The 21,127-nt window shown below is 37.4% G+C and overlaps 1 protein-coding gene across 1 annotated transcript; it reads right to left on the reverse strand.

Annotated features, from left to right (window-relative positions):
* Positions 1–904: 904 nt before the first annotated feature.
* On the reverse strand, positions 905–20,641 carry AFP (alpha fetoprotein). The gene is made up of 14 exons (XM_047857325.1): positions 20,557–20,641; positions 19,732–19,783; positions 18,665–18,797; positions 16,681–16,892; positions 15,699–15,831; positions 14,664–14,761; positions 11,919–12,048; positions 9,994–10,208; positions 8,259–8,391; positions 7,396–7,493; positions 6,442–6,580; positions 3,719–3,942; positions 2,240–2,372; positions 905–949 (listed from the first exon to the last, which is right to left on the reverse strand). Exons 1-14 carry the CDS (start codon positions 20,639–20,641, stop codon positions 905–907), a joined length of 1,830 nt encoding a protein of 609 aa, XP_047713281.1.
* Between the last annotated feature and the right edge of the window lie 486 nt (positions 20,642–21,127).

Consider the following 21,127-nt stretch of genomic DNA (forward strand, 5'->3'; position numbering starts at 1 on the left):
GAACAATGGTTCCTGGCAGCAACACAGGGCTTAACTTGAGCAATTTTTAGGGCACCAAGTAATCTAGCCTTCATTTTTTTTAATGTTCATTTATTTATTTATTTTGAGGGGGTGGGCAGAGAGAGAGGGAGGATGGGGAGTGCTAACAACCTAGAGCACAAACCCACGAACCCATGAGATCATGACCTGAGCCAAGATCAAGAGTCGGATGCTTAACTGACTGAGCCACCCAGGCACCCCATAGCCTTCAGTGTTGTAAATCCATCCTTGAGTTGTTTTAATCTCCTACAACAACCAAGACTCACCGCTTTTTTATCAGAATCTGCTTCAGACAGTGGTATACATAATTGTTTTTTTAAATCATTTATAAACTTTCATAAATAAGCAGGCTAGGAAAAAGGAAACATTTGAAGATACTTTATTTATATGACAGAGAAATCTCATAATAAAGTCGTTATTTCATTAATTCACAAAAAGCACTATCTCAGTTAGAATTAAAGGAAAAGATGCACACCAAACCATGAAGACTTATTTTGTCTTCTTCTTCCCCCTGTAATACAAACAAAAATATGTTAAGTACTAATTAAATGAATGGTGCAGCAGGTAACTGGTTCTATTATTTTGCATCGGGGAAGTACTAAATAGATGGGAAGATCTTCTGATGGCATTCTCTGAAACTTAGAAAAAATCTAAGAGAATTTTGAGTTTGTTGAGTCACTGATTCAACATTGTGGACACAATTTTGTTCCAGCATTTCTAAAATAAACTCTGTATTAAATTGCATTTATTTTTTTAAAAAGCATTTTAATGGTAGGTCTCAGGATGTATTTTGCTATGGATCAATATTTTGGGAGAATGACCATTAGATTTATCCTTGTCTGAATTTTCTGTTACCTGCAGTAATTTAAACTCCCAAGGCAGCACGGGTTTTTGAAATCAGTTTTGGACCCTGAAAATGAAAAGCAAATAAGAATCATCAGATGAAGAGATGGATGGCTCTGCCATTTTTGCCATTAACTCTCCACCATCTAGGGGTGAACTCACATGGGGCTCAAGCTCATGAACCGTGAGATCATAACCTGAGCCAAGATTGACTTGCACGCTTACTTGTTTTCAAATTTCAAGTACACCTCTGATGCTAGCAAGCTGGGACCACGGAAGCCAGAGAACACAAAAATCCACTTGTACCAATAGTAGACATAGCTTGTTCTCTTACACCAATCTCCAAATTGTTACCAAGCCCCACCACACCCCTCACCTTCCTCCACAAATCAGTCATAGAAATTGGAAGGTTTGCAGAGAAAGTATAGCTGCTACGTGTTAATGTTCTCTACATCTAAATGAATGTCTTCCCATATCAAGCGACATTTATCTTTTTGTATCATGTTCATCAGAAAAGGTTTACATCAAAACTATTTTATCAGTTTTGTTTTATCTGATTTGGTTATCTGTGTTCCACCCTCTCTACTAAAAGCACAGACACATATTGATAAGTGTACACCTGGCAAAAAGGCTGAATTATAAAATATCTTTCAAAATTGTAATGATGCTATATTCAAATATATTTAGTAACCTAAACTAAAGGCTTATAAAATGTAGGCAATTACAAATCCATTTAAAATTATTAAATAATAAGTTTAAGATAATTCCTAATTACTAGTCTGTTGATATACAAAGGCATGATCCTAAATGAGTTCAAAAATATTTTTTAGAAATATTCCCCCAATGAGGGTTGATAGGGGGTGGGAGGGAGGGGAGGGTGGGTGATGGGTATTGAGGAGGGCACCTTTTGGGATGAGCACTGGGTGTTGTATGGAAACCAATTTGACAATAGATTTCATATATTTTAAAAAAAGAAATATTCCCCCAATATCTTGTTTCCACAATTAACTTGCTACTAAGTCCTTTTACTCCATTTAGCTGAAGCGATCAGTTCTAGGCCAGAAACTGTCTAAATTATCATCAATTAATTATATATTCAGTTTATAGTTCCCTCTATCAGGAAATAAGTTGAATTTACTAATTTTCTTAACATATTCTAAAATTATGCTTCATTCTAATACTAGTGAGAAAACTGATTATTTCTTAAATGTCATAAATTCCTTCAACCTATTTCCAAATACATTTAAATCTCTCTGGCATTATTTTAAAGTTTTAGATGAGTGGAATATTCTTTCTGTTATTCATTACATAAAACTCCATCCTAAGTATTTTGATTGTGAAAATGGGCTTCACATACCTCTTCTGCAAAGCAGGCTTCCTGCTCTTGGCCTTGGCAGCACTTTTCCAGTAGACCAGAGAAATCTGCAATGACAGCCTCAAGTTGTTCTTCTGTTATCTGAGGCTTTTGCTTCACAAGGTTAATGAGAAATCTATAATTTAAACAAAATAAAAGAGAAACCTGTTATGCAAAGGTATTTTTCTAAAGACTTCCTAGCAGTCTTGAGAGTCCTAGCAACCCTCCCCCTAAATCCTCACTCCATCAACCCATCACGAGATTTACAACATGCACTCTGTCTAACGCCTTCATCAGAAATACTGAGGCTAGAAATGGGTAGATATCCCACTAGTCTGGATTTGTGCAGATGATTGATGAAACATGATTTTATAGTGCCACCATACTGATATGTAGTAAGATACAGTCTTGTTCTTACTTGCCTGGAATATCCTTCCAGTTCTCCAGTCTAACGTATATCCTATCAATACTCAAAGACCCAGAGTTCCAAGTTCCTGCCATTCATAATTACCACACCCATACCTGAGCACCGGTCCCACCAATCACCTGCACTACTCATTTAGCAGCACTTTCATGTTGGAACCAATGTTGACTGGAGACTAGGGAAGACTTGCCAGAGGAGGCAGCATTCTTACTGTACTTTGAAGCATGACACAGATTGTGACAGCAAAAAAGGGAAGGACAGGTTTCCCAAAATGCAGGAAGACAATTTACAAAGCAAGCGAGTAGGAGCACCTGGGTGGCTCGGTCGATTAAGCAACCCACTCTTCATTCTGGCTCAGGTCATGATCTCATGGTTCGTTGGTGAGATCGAGCCCTGGGTCAGGCTGTGTGCTGTGAGGATTCTCTCTCCCTCTCTCTCTGCCCCTCCCCTGCTCTCTCTCTCTCTCTCTCTCAAAATAAATAAATAAACACACAAAAAAACAAATATTAAAACCAAGCAAGTGAGTACTAAAATGCATGGGAATTTGGAGAACATAAGTTCCACTGGCGTGTGTTAACATCACTATTACAGAATGCCTCCCACAATGAATTGAAATGTGCATTCCATCTCATAACACCCATACTTCATGGTTGACTCAAATATTATGGTTACTCTCTTCAAGAAGTAAACAGTGCGAAAAAAAGTTTCAATAGTGTTTTCCCAGTGTTTTGGAATGGAGGTACCCAAACTTACTGCAAGGACATATCCTAATTCCCCAAAGTAGATTGCCATTTTTCTCAGTCCCAACATGTATCACAACAGTGAGGATACTGTTTTTACAAAGAAAAACTTGTCCACCCTAGTGAATTTTTCCAGGCCTATGCTCCCATGAGGCTGTGAAGGCACTGAGACAAAACTATTTTAAAAGCCACTGTAAGTGCTTTGGGGCAATAACATTCTCCTAATAAACCCAAGATTGTTGGGTATGTAAGGTAGAAATCTCAACTCCTATTTGGTGTTGTTGGTCTTCTCCCTGTTAGCAAAGAACCATTTCTTACTGCTGCTTCATTGTTTGCAGTGCTACACCCTGAGCTCGGCACAGATCCTTATGGAAGATGAATCTGTCAGCAGAGAATGGCAAAGGGACATATGTTTCATCCACCACTAAGCTGCTGAAACACGGCCTCCTGTTGGCATACGAAGAAGTGCAGCACAGGCCAACACCAGGGTTTACAGGAGTCTCTTCATGCCTGATGCATAATTGTCCAATAATAAGATCAGCCTGGTTAGGACAACAGGAAAGAAGAAAGCAAGGAGATTCAGCATGAGCCGCTATGTTGACTCAGGCTTCCAGAAAATTCTTGCAGTTTTTTAAGGCAGTAATTTATAATCAGTATTACCAAAAAAATCTGCTCCCTGGGATCATATGTTGCCACATTGTGGATTCTTTTTTCACTCATTGTTGGGGATAAACTTCACATTTAGTGGCAAATATTTCATAGGTAATGTCAAAGATAGCCCCTTGAGTTATTTAAAATACGCTTCCAGGGGCACCTGGGTGATGCAGTCGGTTAAGCGTCCGACTTCAGCCAGGTCACGATCTCGTGGTCCGTGAGTTCGAGCCCCGCGTCAGGCTCTGGGCTGATGGCTCAGAGCCTGGAGCCTGTTTCCGATTCTGTGTCTCCCTCTCTCTCTGCCCCTCCCCCGTTCATGCTCTGTCTCTCTCTGTCCCAAAAATAAATAAACGTTGAAAATAAATAAATAAAATAAAATACGCTTCCAGTTACATACATACTTCCAAAGGCAAAAAATTATCTGCCCTGATGGCTTAAATACATGGTTTAAATTTTTCATGTATATCCATCTAGTGGAACTTTCCATTTTCCTTTTGGGACCCAGAGAATCGCTTTCTGAAGGTACAATTTCACAAGCCTCATCCTTTCATATACATACATACTTGCACACATCATGCATGCATACAGGTATACATATGTATATGTGTGTGTGTGTTTGTGTGTGTGTATAATCCTAATTGAAAAGAAACAAGGCCAGCGTGTGTATGTGTGCACGTGTGTGTGTCTTTTAAGGCTTTCCTCTTGTACAGTCCTCCTACCTTCCACACTTCAAAGATATTTCTTAAATACCTGGTAATAACTTGTAATAATGGCCAGTATGTTTTGTGTGCATACTATGTATCCAGCCAGTTCTGAACGAGTTACAGGGATTACCTCATTTAAGACAGTCATCCTATGTGGGTGGTACAATTCTTATTCCCAAATGTCAGATGAGAAAGCTCAAGCCAAGTGCTATAACTAGCTTTTCAGTGGTGACAGTGGACGGGGATGCAGGCAGGAGGCCTCCAGAACCTACACTCCCAATCTGCTACGACAGCCCATGTCCCTGCAGTCTCTCAGCACGTGGGATTCAATCAATGATAAAGGTGATGCTTAATCACAGGAATTCTCCTTCCACTCTTACCTTTTGTGGAAAATTCCAAGACATGAAGACTAGCTAGCAAATAAGTCCTTGGCATCCGAAAGAGGAAAGGGGAGACGATAAATGTACAATTTGGTTCACAATTATGATTTTAAGGGAAAAAATAATGAAAAAAATCAGCCTGTCATTTTATGACACTAGTGACGTTAGAAAGTAAAGATGATTGGCATTACTAACGAGAAAGTCATTTTCTTATTCAGCTTACCCTGTTCTAAACTCTTTATCCTGTTAAAGGGGTGAGGGGGAATGTCCCTAATATGATAAGATGATTATACTACAAAAGACAAAAATATAAGTATACTAAAAATAAAATGACTTATAGGGGCACCTGGGTGACTCTGTCAGTTGAGTGCCCAACTTTGGCTTAGGTCATGATCTTAAAGTTCGTGTGTTTGAGCACCCAGTCAGGTTCTGTGTTGACAGCTCAGAGCACAGAGCCTGCTTCGGATTCTGTGTGTGTGTCTCTCTCTCTCTCTCTCTCTCTCTCTCTCTCTCCCCCTTCCCTGCTCATGCTCTGTCTCTCTCTCTCTCTCAAAAATAAACAAACATTGAAAAAGAAAATTTTTAATAAATAAAATGACTTACTTTCATCTATCAAAAGTGAAGCTTTTTTTTTTTAAACTCAATTCACATTTTTTTCCTTGTGTCCATTAGACCAAACTCAATGCTTATGGATGCACAGTGGAGTAACTAAGATCTATGTGTGAACTAGATGCAGTGGGATAATAGCACAGCAGCAGTAGAGGCATGTGCAACCAGAAAGGAAATTGTGAAGAAGGTATGGCATTGGGTGTTGGAGCCTGGGCTCTGGGAAGAGCTGCATATGCATTCAAATATCAGCCCCACCATTTACTACCTGGGACATGTAGGTCCTAATGTAATTTCTTTGAGCCTCATTTTGCTATAAAATGAAGACGGTAACGGGGCATTTCAAAATTGATTTTCTTTGTCTTCTTTTTTTAACATTAAAGTATTTCGTGAACAAAAAGAGGAAATCATTGAATTGAATGATGTGTTGGTTATTCTCTTTCCGGTACATAAAGCTTGCTTAGACATCTTTGGATAAACTGGTTGCACTCCCCCAGCCTTTCTAGAAGGACCAGAAGCCTGGCCACATGCCCAACTGTTCAGAGCTGAGTTCATGCCCTCTCCAACTGTAGCTAATCAAACAAGTCTAGTAAAACCATCTCCACAGTGGTTTTTACCATTTCCCCTAAATGGGAATTATCAGACCATTTCAAGTCAAACGGGGCAGAAACACAATGGAACTAAACAAAACACTCACCGCTCCCTCACCACAGGCCAATTGCTTGTCCTCACTGAGTTGGCAACAAGTGGCTGCTGCGGTTGCCATTTTCCTAGTGAAGGCCATCAGCTCAGGTGGGGTCAGCTGAGGGGCTTTCTTTGTGTAAGCAACAAGAAACCTGAAAGAAGCAATTTTTTTTTTCACCAAATCCTGCTGAGCCATTCATGAGTTGTTGACTCCTCACTCGTTCTCAAAGATCCTCTCTTGGTATCAGAAGCCATGATGTCAGCTCATTTGTATTACCAACAAGGTATTTGGACCACCTTTCAAGATGCATTTGCTCTAACCACCACTCCCTATACTTCTATTATAGTGACATATCACCATGGGGAAACAAACTCTGGAGAGTAGACTGACACCTATTCCAACCTCCGAAGTTTCACTGATACTAGCTTTGATCTATTCAGTGATTCCACTCTGACAGACTGCAACAGAATAAATATCTTTTCTGCAAAAATCTGCATGATTTGGGGAACCCAGAGAAGTACCAATATCAGACTTTTATAAGCCATTCTTCTTGCTCTCTAGAAGAGGGGAATGGGGATGAATACCTTCTCCCAAGGGAAATTGGGTGATCGGATTACACTGATTTCCAATATGAAATAGGGGCTGAAAGTAGAGTAGCCCTGGGTGACTAATTTAGGTTTATATTTCCCTCGCACTACAAAATTTGAAATCACTAAAAGTGCTGTTTAAAAAAACATACGCGTTGGGGCACCTGGGTGGCTCAGTCGGTTAAGTGTCTGAATTCGGCTCAGGTCATGATCTCGTGGTTCGTGAGTTCCAGCCCCAAGTCGGGCTCTGTGCGGACAGCTCAGAGGCTGGAACCTGCTTCACATTTTGTGTCTCCTTCTCTCTCTGCCCCACCCCCACTCACACTCTGTCTTTCTCTCAAAAATAAGTAAACATTAGAAAAAATTTTTAAAAACGTACGCATTTTGTAAGTAATATTCTCCTAGTTTCTGGAAGAGGCCACAGCTTCGCTTTGCCAATGCTTGACTTTCCTGGATATATTTCTCCAATTCTTCTTCCTGAAAATACAAGCATTATTATGTACATTTTCTTCTCTTCCGGGACACATAACTTTGTATGTAAAAATTGACCAATAATATATTATTCTGACACCAATCTTAGAAAAACCAATTTTAGAGGGTTTTTTTGTAATACTAAAGATAATGAGAGTGTGACTTGTGACAATTAAGACAAATGGACCGGGGCACCTGGGTGGCTCAGTTAGGTGTCTGACTTTGGCCCAGGTCATGATGTCATGGTTCACAAGTTCAAGCCCCGCATCTGACTCTGTGCTGACAGCTCAGAGCCTAGAACCACAGCTTCAGATTCTGTGTCTCCCTTTCTTTCTGCCCCTCCCCTGCTTGCACTCTCTCTCTCTCTCAAAAATAAATAAACATTAAAAAAATAAAAATAAAAACAAATGGACTTTGGGGAGATTAAGCTTAAAACTGTGAATCACCAAGCTATGTGATGACAGAATTCAATGTTTGGATAAAGGATTACAGTTCTTTCTGTACAAATTCTTGCTTTTCTGGAGCTGTTCAAAAATGGGTATTATTGTTATTCTGTGTGTCAAAGAACTTTTGGTTGCCATTTTTCTTCCTACAGTAGGCCACTGGTTGTTGACTACTAGTTAATAACTACTTAATATCTAGATGACTACTTAGTAGATGTAACTAGCTAACTACTAGTTAATAACTAGATGCTTCTATAGACACAGCATTTTTAATGGATAATTTCTATGCAGTTTTTCAGACTCTCCCTAAAAAGTAAGAGCAATTCACCCCTTTATCCTGGCATTCGAGAGGGTTTTCAGACTGGGAACACTTCTCCAATAACTCCTGGTATCCTTTAGCCACTCTTAGAATTACTGGGACAGCAAGTTTAGTATGTCTTCTGGAATATTCATAGGTAAATCTGAAATGAGTGTGAAAAAATATCATGTTGTTGGAATTAAGAGACAATTTATTCCTGTGTTATATGGCATGCAAACGTTAAAATTCAAATGCATAAGCCTGGAAATCAAATATGACTTGAACTATATGCACAGTAAAACTATTAATACAAATTATAATCCATCCAATTGTTCTAAAGTGCTATTTTGTTTTCTTTTGCACTCTTCACTTGGGTTTTTCAATTATGAGCTTTACAGTCATTTATTCAACAAATATTTTTCCAGTGTCTACTCTATGCAAGCATTTCTTTCAGCAGTAAGGATTCAGTAAGGTATAAGATAAAATGCCTGACCTCTCAAAAGTATACATTACAGGGAGACAGAAATGAATAAACAAAACTAGGTCATCGAATTCAGGTGGTGATAAATGAGTGAAGAGAAATAAAGGAAGACAGAATGTGGGGGGAGTGAGTCTTAATTTAGAGCATTGGTCAAGAAATGTCTCTTTGGGTGGCTCTTTTGGAACAGAACCCTGGGTGAAGGAAGCTACACAAGTACCTGGAGGAAGATCATTCTCAGCTGAGAAAATTTCTACTGCAAAGAACCTTTCTAATTGAAGAAGTGCTTCTATTAGATAAACAATTATTGTTGGATGTGTGGGTGGGTATGTTTAAAGATAATTCTTGAATTTACTAATTGTATTTCCAAGTCATAGATATAAGTAATATTTAGTTCTGCCACCAATAAATTGTCAATGTGGGTTTCTTCAATTTGGACTTTGTTCTTGTGTGTGTAATTTTATTTGGCAGTGCAAATTATGTGTGTCCAATCTGAATGCAAATTATGTATGTCCAATCTGAATGCAAGTATAGAGTGATATCCTTAGGGAATATGAAAGAGAAAACTGGGCCATTATTTTCATTATTACATTAGAAGCAGGCTTTTAAATTTATAAAGACCCTTGGAGATCATTAAGCCTGAAATCCTAAGAGCTACACAAATCCCTCCTCAAATAGTGTCCATAGATACACACTGTACAATAAAGGAAAATGTATTAACTTGACTGCTTGCTTCCTATCAGTTATATTACAATAAAGTACTATACTGCAAGTATCTCTACACATTTTTATTTTCTTACAAAAATAAAACACATATTAAATAAATAGCAAATAAACTGTTCTAATAAAAGCCCTTCTATCTACCATTATCTATTGAGTTATACTTCGGAAAGTTTTGAAAACATGCACAGTGAAAAAGCACATTCATAACCATTAGCCCTTATTATCACAAAATATCCATATCTTATTTGGAAGCTCAGTAGTAGTCTTCATACGAGTAATCCATACAAAGATGACAGTGCTTCTGATCCCAGAGAAATTGATACAAAATAAAATATAGCTTCAGTTAGTAGCGGCAATAGTGAAAGTCTCATCAGTATAAGATAGATCTCATTTCCTTATTCCCTACTTATCTGCTTAAATAGATTTTGGTTCAGAACATTCGAGCATCACCCAAACATACTGAGTTCAAAACCTGTAACCATCCCTCCCCATTTCAGCAACACAAAACTGTCAGCTACATACTAATCTTTACTCATGTGAACATACATTTACAGAGTGTGTTACCTTGCCATGAAAAGATCTTTTTCCCTTGAAGAAAATTGGTTGAAATCTCTCTCTCCTAAAAATCTATTTAGATTCGGAGATAATCCTTCAGGTGTGTCATCATTTTCTGCATGAATTATGCATTGACCAAGTTCAAGTATGGGCAATTTACAGCATTCTGCTATTTTGCTTGACAGAATATCTTGCCGAGAACATAGGTAGGACATAATTTTTTCCTGTAATAGGAAGATGAGGGAGGAAGGGAGGGAGAGAAGGAGAGAAAAAAAAGAAATAGAAGACATTTTACCTTGTCTCTAATGTTAGTGCTTTCTCCCTACTTTGCTTTTCCTTACTCCTTTCTACCTACCTGTTTGTTCAATTCTTCTTTTCATAGTTGTCAGCTAAAATCTATTTTGTTGTATTAGGAAGATTTTGAAAACAAGATAGAAATATACTCTTCAAACCAAATGACATGCACATAGGTATATATCTTTCTATTCCTATTAAAATGGGCTACTGGACAACGTTTGCTGTTGATGTCCTAATCATGGAGAGCAAACTTCCTGCTCCATGTTAACAGATCAATCTGCAGTGACCCACTATGACCTCCAGAGGGCAGGCTATAGATGATGAAATTTCAGCACATCTAAGAATGGAACAGAACTTCCATATCCCTGTCACGGGACTAAAAATCCAAGCCTTCTCAGTAAGAACAATTAGAACCCATCATTCAGCCATTAAAACCAATTGGCATACCATGTTGAAATTAATTTTTCCCCTTTAAAGGAAAAGGGTGGTAATGAGCTCCAAAAATGGAAAAATAATTTAAGTGCCTATAGAAATCAGTAAAGTCGTCAATTAAAACCAAGACAACTAACTTCAAAGAAAAACAAAGTAATTTTTCTAATATGCAAGTAAAAATTTGTAAAAGGAAAAATAAATGAAATAGGAAATCTGTCTTTGGGAATCTTCCTCAGCTCTTCACACCAGGATCTCTGCCTTTGCTCAGAGATTGCCTCTTTCAGCCAAACTGCCATGGGACTGGCTCAAATGAGCATTTTATCTCCACATCCAACCCTTTGGAAACCAGGTTCAAGCCTGGGTTTCTAAGCCTTTTGAATATCTAAGAGCAATGGTTTGAAGCCTTCTTGGAAAAGACGGTGTATCACCAGGGACCAGAGAGGAAGGAATTTGGGGATAGATAGGCCTCTTGTACAGTATCCAGGAAGCCTAAAGTTGGTCCAGAATAGATGAATGCCATGCTGCTAAAATGGCGACTAACTATGGCACGTTTGAGGATTCTGTTTGGGGGATTTTCTTTTGGTTTTTAATTCTCCTAGAGCCCTTTATCCACGCCTCTCTCTGTGGCTTTGTATCTTGTGGAACAGTTTCTGGTGTTGTTTTTGTTGTTTGTTGTGTCATTTTGTTGTATTCATATCATAAATATAATAGAGCCCCTTCTGTGGCCCAGGCATCGTGCAGCCGGCCTGTGGAGATAACAGCAAACAGAAGACAGGCCCTACATGCCTCATCTCTCCCATCAGACTGTAAACTCCCCGAGCGAAGCTTCTGCCTTAGTGTCCTTCATAATGTCTAGCACACAGAAAGTATTCCGTATATATTTGCCAAATGAAATGATAAATGGCTAGAAAAACCAATTGGTTAAAAGTAAAGAGTCTCTCCCCCAAGATTCTATGTGGAGTTTATGATCATTTTCAGAAGAAAGAATGGGCCCTGGTGTCACGAGAGGAGAGTATCTCTTAAGTGAAAGGCAGGGTTAACAAAACACAGTTTCAGTTTTACGGTCAAGAAGTCTGTGACTTGACTCAGCCAGCTAGCTACCCTACCCTGTGACCAACTCCAACAGCCTTCTCCCGTGTAGAAGGAGAGCCAAAGAAAGAAAACAAAGTGGAATTATCTCTGTTTTGGGAAGCAAGACTCTTTACCCCATCCTGCAGACACTCCAGCACGTTTCCTCTGCAACATTCCTCATGTGTGTGGGCCACATCCAGGACCAGTTTCTGAATTTCGGTAAAATTCGCTTTGGAAAACTTTTGACTCAATTTAGTAACAGTTCTAAAGGGGAAGGAAAGGAATTAGAAATCAATCCTGATTATCTACCAAAATTAAATAATACAGAGAGAATATTAATATAGTTGCAGTTCCAAAAAGAAAGAATTGAAATGCTTTCGCTGTTTGAAAAGAAAAGGGAGGGGCGCCTGTGTGGTTGCTTTAGGCTCAGGTCTTGCTTTAGGCTCAGGTCATGATCTCACAGTTCAGGAGATCAAGCCCAGAGGCTACTTGGGATTCCTTGTCGCTCTCTCTCTCTCTGCCCCTCCCCTGATTGCACTCTCTCTATCTCAAAATAAATAAACATAAAAAAAGAAAAGGGAAAGCATTATAAGTCTTGTCAATTCCAACCAATCTTCGAAGGCAATGGTTCTATAAAGTGACCCGTCCCCACAAATACTTTGGACATGATTTATTTGTCTTTAAAACCTTTCCTGTGAATTGGGATGAAATCTATCTTTTTGCTGCTCATCTGTGATGCTGAGTGCTTATAATCACCATAGTGAGTGGGTGGGAAAAAATTAAAAGGACAAACAATTAAGAAATGGAAAATTCCATGAAAATAATAATCATTTTTTTTTTTTACTTGGGAGAAAAAAAATACTGTGAGAATACAGAAGGGGCGTATATGTGCAAATACATGAAACAAGACAAGAAAGTAGAGCCCACTGAACATTCAGACATGTCAGCATACCAAGAATGGAGTGTGGCCAGAAGGGAAATAAGAAGTAAAAAAGCTTGTTCCTTCTACATATTTCCTTAAGTGTTAAGAGATGTCTAGATGAAACCACTACCACCTAGAGCAACTGGTGTTGCTGCTTCTGATAAGGATAGATTTTCTTTATAAATTTATAACATTTAAGCTTAATCACTTATGGAGAGCAAATAATAAATACAACCATTATAATAATAACTTAATTTATATTTTATTAGTAAGAAAAAATTGAAGCAATTCACGAATCAGTCTAAGCTTCTAATAACCAGAGTTGGAAGGTAGTTAAAGCAAAATCTGACCTATTCTAAGAAAACATTTTAGAACTAACTTCATGACTAACTTTAACCTAGGTTTCCACTATGTATAATAATTTTTAAATGTGTCATTTAACAAGCACACAAACTAATGAACTTTGAATGCATGTATTTAACACTCGTCAATTAGCATCTCAAATATTTTCCTACACTAGAAATGCTTCATTGTAAAGGTTGAAGAGCACTTTAAGCCAGTTATGTAGTTTAAAATTTTCTAGTAGCCACATTAAAAGGTAAAGAGGAAAAAGTTAAATTCACTTTAATAACATGTTTTTAACCCAATATATAAAAATGATACCATTTCAACATAGGATTTCATTCATATGCGGAATCTAAAAAAGGAAACAAATGAATCAACCAACAGAAAAGCAGAATCAGACCTATAAAAACGGGGAACAAACTGGTGGCTGCCAGAGGAAAGGAGGGTTGGAGGATGGGCAAAATGGGGGAAGGCAGAGGGAAATACAGGCTTCCAGTTATGGAATGAATAAGTCACAGGGAATAAAAGGCACAGCATAGGGAGTATATTCAATGATAATGATAATAGCATTGTGTGGTGACAGGTGGTAACTACATCTCTATAGGTGAGCCCAGCAAAATGTATAGTGAAGTTGAATCACTATGTCGGGCACCTGAACCTGGTGCAACATTGTGTGTCAACTATATGCAAATAAAAAAAAAAAATGTATTTAAAAAAATATTTTAGGGGCGCCTGGGTAGCTCAGTCGGTTAGGCATCCGACTTCGACCCAGGTTCTGATCTCGTGGTCTGTGAGTTTGAGCCCCGCATTGGGCTCTGTGCTGACAGCTCAGACCCTGGAGCCTGTTTCAGATTCTGTGTCTCCCTCTCCCTCTGACCCTCCCCTGCTCATGCTCTCTCTCTGTCTCAAAAATAAATAAATGTTAAAAAAAATTTTAAAAATATTTTAATATGCAGTTAACATAAAAACCAATTAAGAAGATATTATACATTCTCTTTTTCATACTCAGTCTGTAAACTCTGGTGTGTAGTTTACACTGGGAGCACAGTTCCTCATTCACATCAGCCAAATTTGGAAACGGTCAGGAGCTACATGAGGCCAGTAGCAGCCTTGCCCTGTAGCACAGCCTTAACCCCTTGGTAATTCTGATTCTTACATCTGATGCCAAAGTCTCAACTGTCAGGATACAGACAATTCGAGATCACTGGCCTAGTAGACAAATATGAATCAGGAAAATAAATCACGATCAGGACGTAGAAACACTGGGCTCTGAAGACTCGCAGTGGGGTCCTGAGTAAATTGCTTTAATCTCTCTGGGTCTCAGTTTATTCCCATGTACAAATGAAGAGGTTGGACTGTCTTCCTCAGCATCCTTACAGCAAAGACAGAATATGAGACAGAGGTAAATTAAGTGTGCTTTACAAAGAGTTAAGCAGCAGACTATGGGTTAGCTTCCTTCCACTCCTGGGATTTCAGGATTCTAATCGCATGAGCTCTCATCAAAGGAAACTTCATTCTCAACAACAGAAACAATGAGAAAAATGAGCTCAAACTGAAAAATAGTGGTTTTGCACATATCACCCTCTTCCCTACTTATAGGGCGTAAACTTACATGGCTCGGAAGGTTCGGGGTCCAAAATTTCTCATCACTGCACATATATGTTGATTTAACAAACTGCTTTCTCTTAATTCTTTTGTAATCAGGGCTGTCTAGATATACAAGAAACAAGTTGTCAAGAAAGGATGTATTTTCCTTTGCAGGTGCTAATAATTAGAAAACCAACAGCTTCAAGGAAAGCATGAGACCATAAGGAATATTATGAAAATTGCAAACATGATACATTTTTACAGAACTTCATTCACTCTTTCTTTTAGGTTGGTTTATATACATCTATGCCAGACAGATTTATTTAAAATACTCTAAAACAAGAACATTATAACTTTCATACTTGGGATACTGAGTGCACAACTGTACTTTTAAACTAATTGAAACCTGATGATTTCTTAAATGTCTGCTCTGTCACACACATAAAAGTGAGTAAATGATAAGATCGCGTCACAGACTGACGTTCTGGGAATAATCACAGTCCTTAGGAAATTTTTGTTGTATGACTTTTGTTGTGGCAAGTAATTAATTGTGGACGTTATTCTCATTCTCCAAACCCAAAAAAGCTGCTCACCTCTCCAAACCTACATTTCCTTTCATTAGGTGATGATGATGTTTACACCTCAAATTTGTTCTTAGCATCAAAAGAAATAATGAACGTAAAGTATTTGTCATAGTTTTCTTTCTCTTTTTCCTCTCTCTTTCTGTGCCTCCTTTTCTCCTCCTGCTCCTTCTACCGCACCTCCTTCCACCTCCTATTCCTCTCTCTTTCATTTATGTTATGACCCGTACCTCTGTCTTCCTTTATCCCACCCCCAGACTCATGTCCTTAGTCATATAATACTTGTTTGCCAAAGGAATGAATACAAAACAGCAAATCCAGCTGTTTTAGCGCAAAGAATATCAGACTGCTAACATATGCTCTATTCTGAAAATGGTAGTCTGCATACAAAGCATATTTCCATTTTTAACTTTGTTTCGTTTTAATGAGCCATAGCCAGATTAAAGGATTGATTCAGATTATCTGTACAAATATAATACCTTTGTTTGGAAGCATTCGACTGCATTTTCAGTTTTGCAGCAAGGTGGAATTATTTTGCCATAGTGGGTAGCCAAAGAAAGAATTGTGGGTGCATACAGAAAGGGGTGCCTTCTTGCTATCTCATAGATGTACCTATGAAATGAAAAGGCACTGTGAGATTTACAAACATATAAAACTAGGATAACCATTAGAACTGGAATCCGGAATCATCCACCTCGACAGTCCCCATGGCAAAGATGGTCTAAGGGCAGGCATTCTATTTCTCTGGCTTAGACATGCAAGACAGCAGCATGCAAGGCAGAAGTGATTGAGAGTTAGATATAGGATCCCCTAACAGAGAACCTGTGTTCAAATCCCTGCTTTGGAATGTACTAGCACTGTGCCCTCAGCCAATTATCTCAACTTTCTAAACTTCAATTTCCTAGTCTGCAAAATGTGAAGAAGAATGAAGTGAAAAAGGACAGGCTTCAAAGGCAGGTAGTGAGCACTAATCTGATCACGCATGCCAAGCACACATGGTCCTACAAAATCCTAAGTGGTCAATAGCTGCTAGCCATGTTTAACATATCTTAAACTTTCCTGAATCTCTAATTTTTTTTTTTATTTCCGGGTAATTCAGTGAACACGAAACACCAAGTATTTGGCTCCAGAAGGAACCACTTTGTGCGGTACTAAAATATTCCTGGGCAAACTAAAATGGAGAGATTAGAAGGAAGGAAAAACAAAACAAAACAAAACAAGGTGTATCTCACAACTGTTGGGTCCCGTGAGTGTTGTGTACTCATCTACCTAGCATGCTATGGAAACAAAGTTGCACTCCAAATGGTCCGCCTGATTTCCTAGTGCAGGACCTCAGCTGGTGCAAAATTATTGCCACTTCTCTGCCTTTTAGAGTACCTCTGTAAATTGCAGAAATACTAGATTATGCTTGGTACTACTCTCCTTCTGGGGTTTTAATCTACCTTTAAATTGGATCCTTACCTGTTCAGGAACATGTCCCTGTTTTCTTCATATGCTTTACAACTGGTGACAGGTTCTGGAACTTGGAAGGGTGGGATGGATGACGGAGTAGCCTTTTTGTGTGCCAGTAAACAGTTATGTCTTTCCTCTTCGCTTTGGCTGCAACAATCTGAGAGTCCATACTTTTCAGAAATTTCCTTCTCATGGCAAAGTTCATCCAGAAAGTCAGATAGCTATAGGAAATATTTGTTTTTAAAGAAAGACAACTAACTGTATTTTGAAATTCTGTGAAACACATGAGAAGTTTTCTAATACCCAAAATCAGAACTACAAATTAAAAATACAAATTCCAATATACTTTATTTAGTTTCAGCCAGATGAGAGCTTTCTCTCATGTCTTTTGGGAAGTGGAATTTTGGTGTCCAACCTTGAGAAATACACATGACTATTAAATTACCTTATCTTAAAAGAGAAAACACCATGCAATATTTTATCCCCCCCCCAGAAAAAAAATATTTGAAATATTTCATTTTCCCCTCTTATTTTATCAACAGTTTGGCTCCATGATATCTATGAGCCTTTTAAAAATGCGTAAGCCACTTTTTTTGTTGCCTTAATTTTACCAACATCGGATGATGAGACCGATAGTCCTAAGAATGCCTTAGAAATACATGTTTCATTCATCTCAGCAAATTTTATATAGCTTCTATAACTGCTAATATTTAGAGAATCCTACAGCTCTTAAGCAAGACTTTGAATTCTCAATCCACATAAAAATCATGTCTTTAAGTTTACAGTGATAAACCGCCAATCTGTAACATTAACGTGAACCTCTCGACGTAAAGTTGCAATATGGAATGTATTTTGCTTAATTTTTACATTAGCAGGACAAGCCAAAAATAGAGATGCAAAACAGAGAGTTTTATGAAATCATCAATTTCAGAGTTGCAAAGTATTTTATATCTTTAAAAGGGCATCTCCTCTAAAATATTCCAAATACATTGACTTTTGGCCATTCATCAGTCCCACCATGAGAGAAGATTCTCTGGGCATTTTGTCCCATAATTGGGTAACTCTAATCATTACAAAGTTCCTAGGTTTTTTTTTTCTATTGAAATAAAATAAGCAATAATAACTATTATTTATTGATCTTCTACATTAAGGTATATTTTAAAAAAACTATTCATTGTTTAACTGAAACTCAATTATAAATGAGTTTCATATTTTGTTATTGTTTGTTAAATCTGGCAACCCTCAGTATGTGCCTCACTTTCACTACAGTGTAGAGTATAGTGTAACGAAGCCAATAAGGGTGTTAATTTTAAAGCCTGACGGCCTAGATTAAATCCTTGTTCTGGACTCCCTCAAAAAAAGTTACTCAACCTCTCTGTGGCTCAGCTTCCCGAAAGAATAGCATTTACCTCCTAAGATTATTGTAAGTATTTAATAAACTAATGTTTGTAAGCAAAGCTGATATTCTACCAGTAACCAGTAACCCCAGTGAGGGGTTCTTCTTCGCTCACTTGGACATCCATCTGAGTCATCAGTGCTATGCTCCATGTCATAAAATATTTTTATTATCAATGAGTATGTAACACTCCCTCGGATAATGTCTGTCACATTGTGTGATTAATAAAAAGTGACTTCTTCTGTTATTATTATATCCGTCTTTATGACAAACCTGAACTGAAAGCTACTATTATTCCTTTTTTTACGGATAAGGAAACTAAATCTCGAAGAAGTTAAGTACCATGCTCATGGTCACCCAGATATTCAACTTTCAGAACCTTCGCTCTTAGTCACCATGTTTATATTGTCTCTTTACAACAGGTACTCACTGCTTTTTCTTCAGCAATTCAGAATTAATCCAATTCTTCTTTCATCCAACAAGCGTTCAAATATTTAAGTGTATTTCTCATGGCATCCCTGTATCTACTCTTTTGCCTGCTAAACTTTGGTCAAATACTATAGTGGGATATTATTATTATTATTATTATTCACTCACCTGATTTTCTAAACACCCTACAGGCTGCTCACTGCCCGTGGATTTCTCAATTACAGTCAGTATATCTTTCACCATTTTGCTTACTTCTTTGTAAGTGGCTTCTTGAACAAACTGAGCAAAAAATATGGTAGCTCTGGAACAAAAATACATATGAATGCTTAAGGAATAGACATGTCAAGCTGCTTTTCTTCAAATGTAGTTTTCGTTTGTTTTTGTTTTCTGTTATGTGACTTGTTTAGGGGATGACTTTTGCTAAAAAAAAATTATGTGAAATTAGATTCTAGTCATCCAGAAAGAAACGTCCATCTTCTTGCCCCGTACCCCCAAAGTATACATATATCTATTAAAGAACTCAAAGTGGATTTTCCTTAAGAGCGGTTCCTGCTTTTGTGGTCACCCATCCACTGCAGTGAACCTACAGCTGAGGGTATCTATATTCTATAGTGCCTTTCAAATTTAAGCAAAGAATTGGTCATTAGACGTCTGCCTGTATCTGCTCTTAGTTGATCAAGATCTGATCCAAGATGGTATTCATGGATTGACCAAAGAATTGTCTTAATAGGGTTCTGGGTACAAGCAGTAGCAATAAAACACTATTTTAAATTCCTTATTAGAAACTTCAGGAGCATAGAATAGACAAAACTCAAAAGAAAAACATACTCTCTACAAATAACAAAGTAGAATATTTTACCTCCTATTATTTGCTACTAGGATTTACATAGTATTCAGAATACAGAATATTGTAATATCATCCTATTGGTATTGATGTGAAAAACTCCTGCATTTATATATTGTGGTTACCACTGATCTGATACTAATCTTCAGTTTTTAAAATATGATTTGGTTTTTCCCATGGAATTTCAAGGACTCTAGAGGTTAATTTAATCTAAGGCATGGACCAACATTTCAACCTCTTCAATATCCATTTGATATCCAATATAAATAACTTCTTCAATTAGCTTTTGTACTTTTCAAAACCCATAGGGCTATCTGGCCTCATTTAATTACCTAACTAAAATGGTGATTGCTTTGCATATTTGAAGTGCATTTATATGAGCAAAACTTACAGGTCAACGAAATTCATCTCTGCAGAACATTGGGAAGAATCCAATATGGAAGCTGGAAAGCAAAAGAAACTCCATGAGAAATGGTGTTTTCAACTGCAACCAGGAAAGTGATCGTTCTTATATGTAAATGTGTATGTTTAATTTAGAACTGCACAACTGAGAAGACATTAGGGAGCATCTATCCAAACATCTTAACTTTGTACTTGAGGAAGCTAGGAAACTAAGGAATAGCTAAGATAACAAGAATAATTTATAGTAGACCTAGCACTAAAATTCAATTGTTTGGTTTCCCCCTGTACTGTGATGCTCTAATTGGCTTGGAAATCAAAGGATTAAAAATACATTTCAGACCTCCTTTTGAACATGATTGCATCACAGTTTGCTTGCTTATTTATATCCCAGCCACAATGTTTCTTCTTTAGTCAAATAATGATCCATTTTTTCTGAAGTAAAGGTGAAGATGTTACTTATTTTATCAGTCTGAGGGGGTTTTATATATGAAGGAGCCAGGATTATAGACTCATATATAGAGATATAATATAAATATATTTCAAAGTTAGCATGTATGCCAATTATATAAATAAAGTACAAAACATTAATTCAACATGGAATGTATAAGTCATTCGTAGATAATCTGGAGCACTGCCATGATTTTGTAAACCTCTTATAAAGCTACAAGTTTATCATACATTTAAAGATATTCCCCATTAAATATTTTTCTTCTGTGTGGAGCAGGAAGTATAAATAAATCAGGAAAAATGAATAAATTCAAATGTAAGAATTTTGATGTAGAGAAAAGACAAAAAAGAAAACAAAATATCTTACCTATTCCATATGCATTTCTGTGCATTGTTCGGGGTTCAGAAAAATTTAGTAGGAAAGTTAAAAAAATTGATATGACCCACTTCATGGTTGTTAGTTATTTTTTCGTTGGCAATGATGGGGGGAGAGTATTGAAAATCATGCTGAAATTCTTTTATACCCTTCTCAAGCAACGCCTGTTAATTAGTAATCTTCTGTTAGTATATCAGTATATGTGTTACCTTATTTCCTTAGGTTGCAAATGGGACAACTTGTCGATAATTAACAGCACAGGGATTATTTGCATTTTATGTCCAAGGACACAGACCTCTTTTCAAAGGAAAAAAGGGGGAAAAAATTTGCAAATTCATCCCATGTTGCAAATGTTAACAAATACTCTTCTCAATCTACAGAGTATTCAAAGAAATGTTTTTTTCCTGAATTGCACAATAATGAATATATTTCAAATTAAAAATCTAATGGAGCCATAAAGATGAAGACTCCAGACTTTGTATGAAATTCAGCTAAATGCATTAATTCCTTTAAAAAAATATTAATTGAATGCCTATAATATGCCAGGCACTGGACACAGTAT

This window comes from Prionailurus viverrinus, chromosome B1 (assembly GCF_022837055.1).
Source record: "Prionailurus viverrinus isolate Anna chromosome B1, UM_Priviv_1.0, whole genome shotgun sequence".
NCBI classification, from domain to species: Eukaryota; Metazoa; Chordata; class Mammalia; order Carnivora; family Felidae; genus Prionailurus; species Prionailurus viverrinus.

Coding starts and splice junctions, on each gene's coding strand:
- AFP (XM_047857325.1), bottom strand. CDS start 20,641: ATGAAGTGGGTCATATCAATTTTTTTAACTTTCCTACTAAATTTTTCT. Junction 15,832..16,680: donor AGGGACATGTTCCTGAACAG/GTAAGGATCCAA, acceptor TTCATTTCATAG/GTACATCTATGAGATAGCAA. Junction 2,373..3,718: donor CTGCAAACAATGAAGCAGCA/GTAAGAAATGGT, acceptor TTTAAATTATAG/ATTTCTCATTAACCTTGTGA.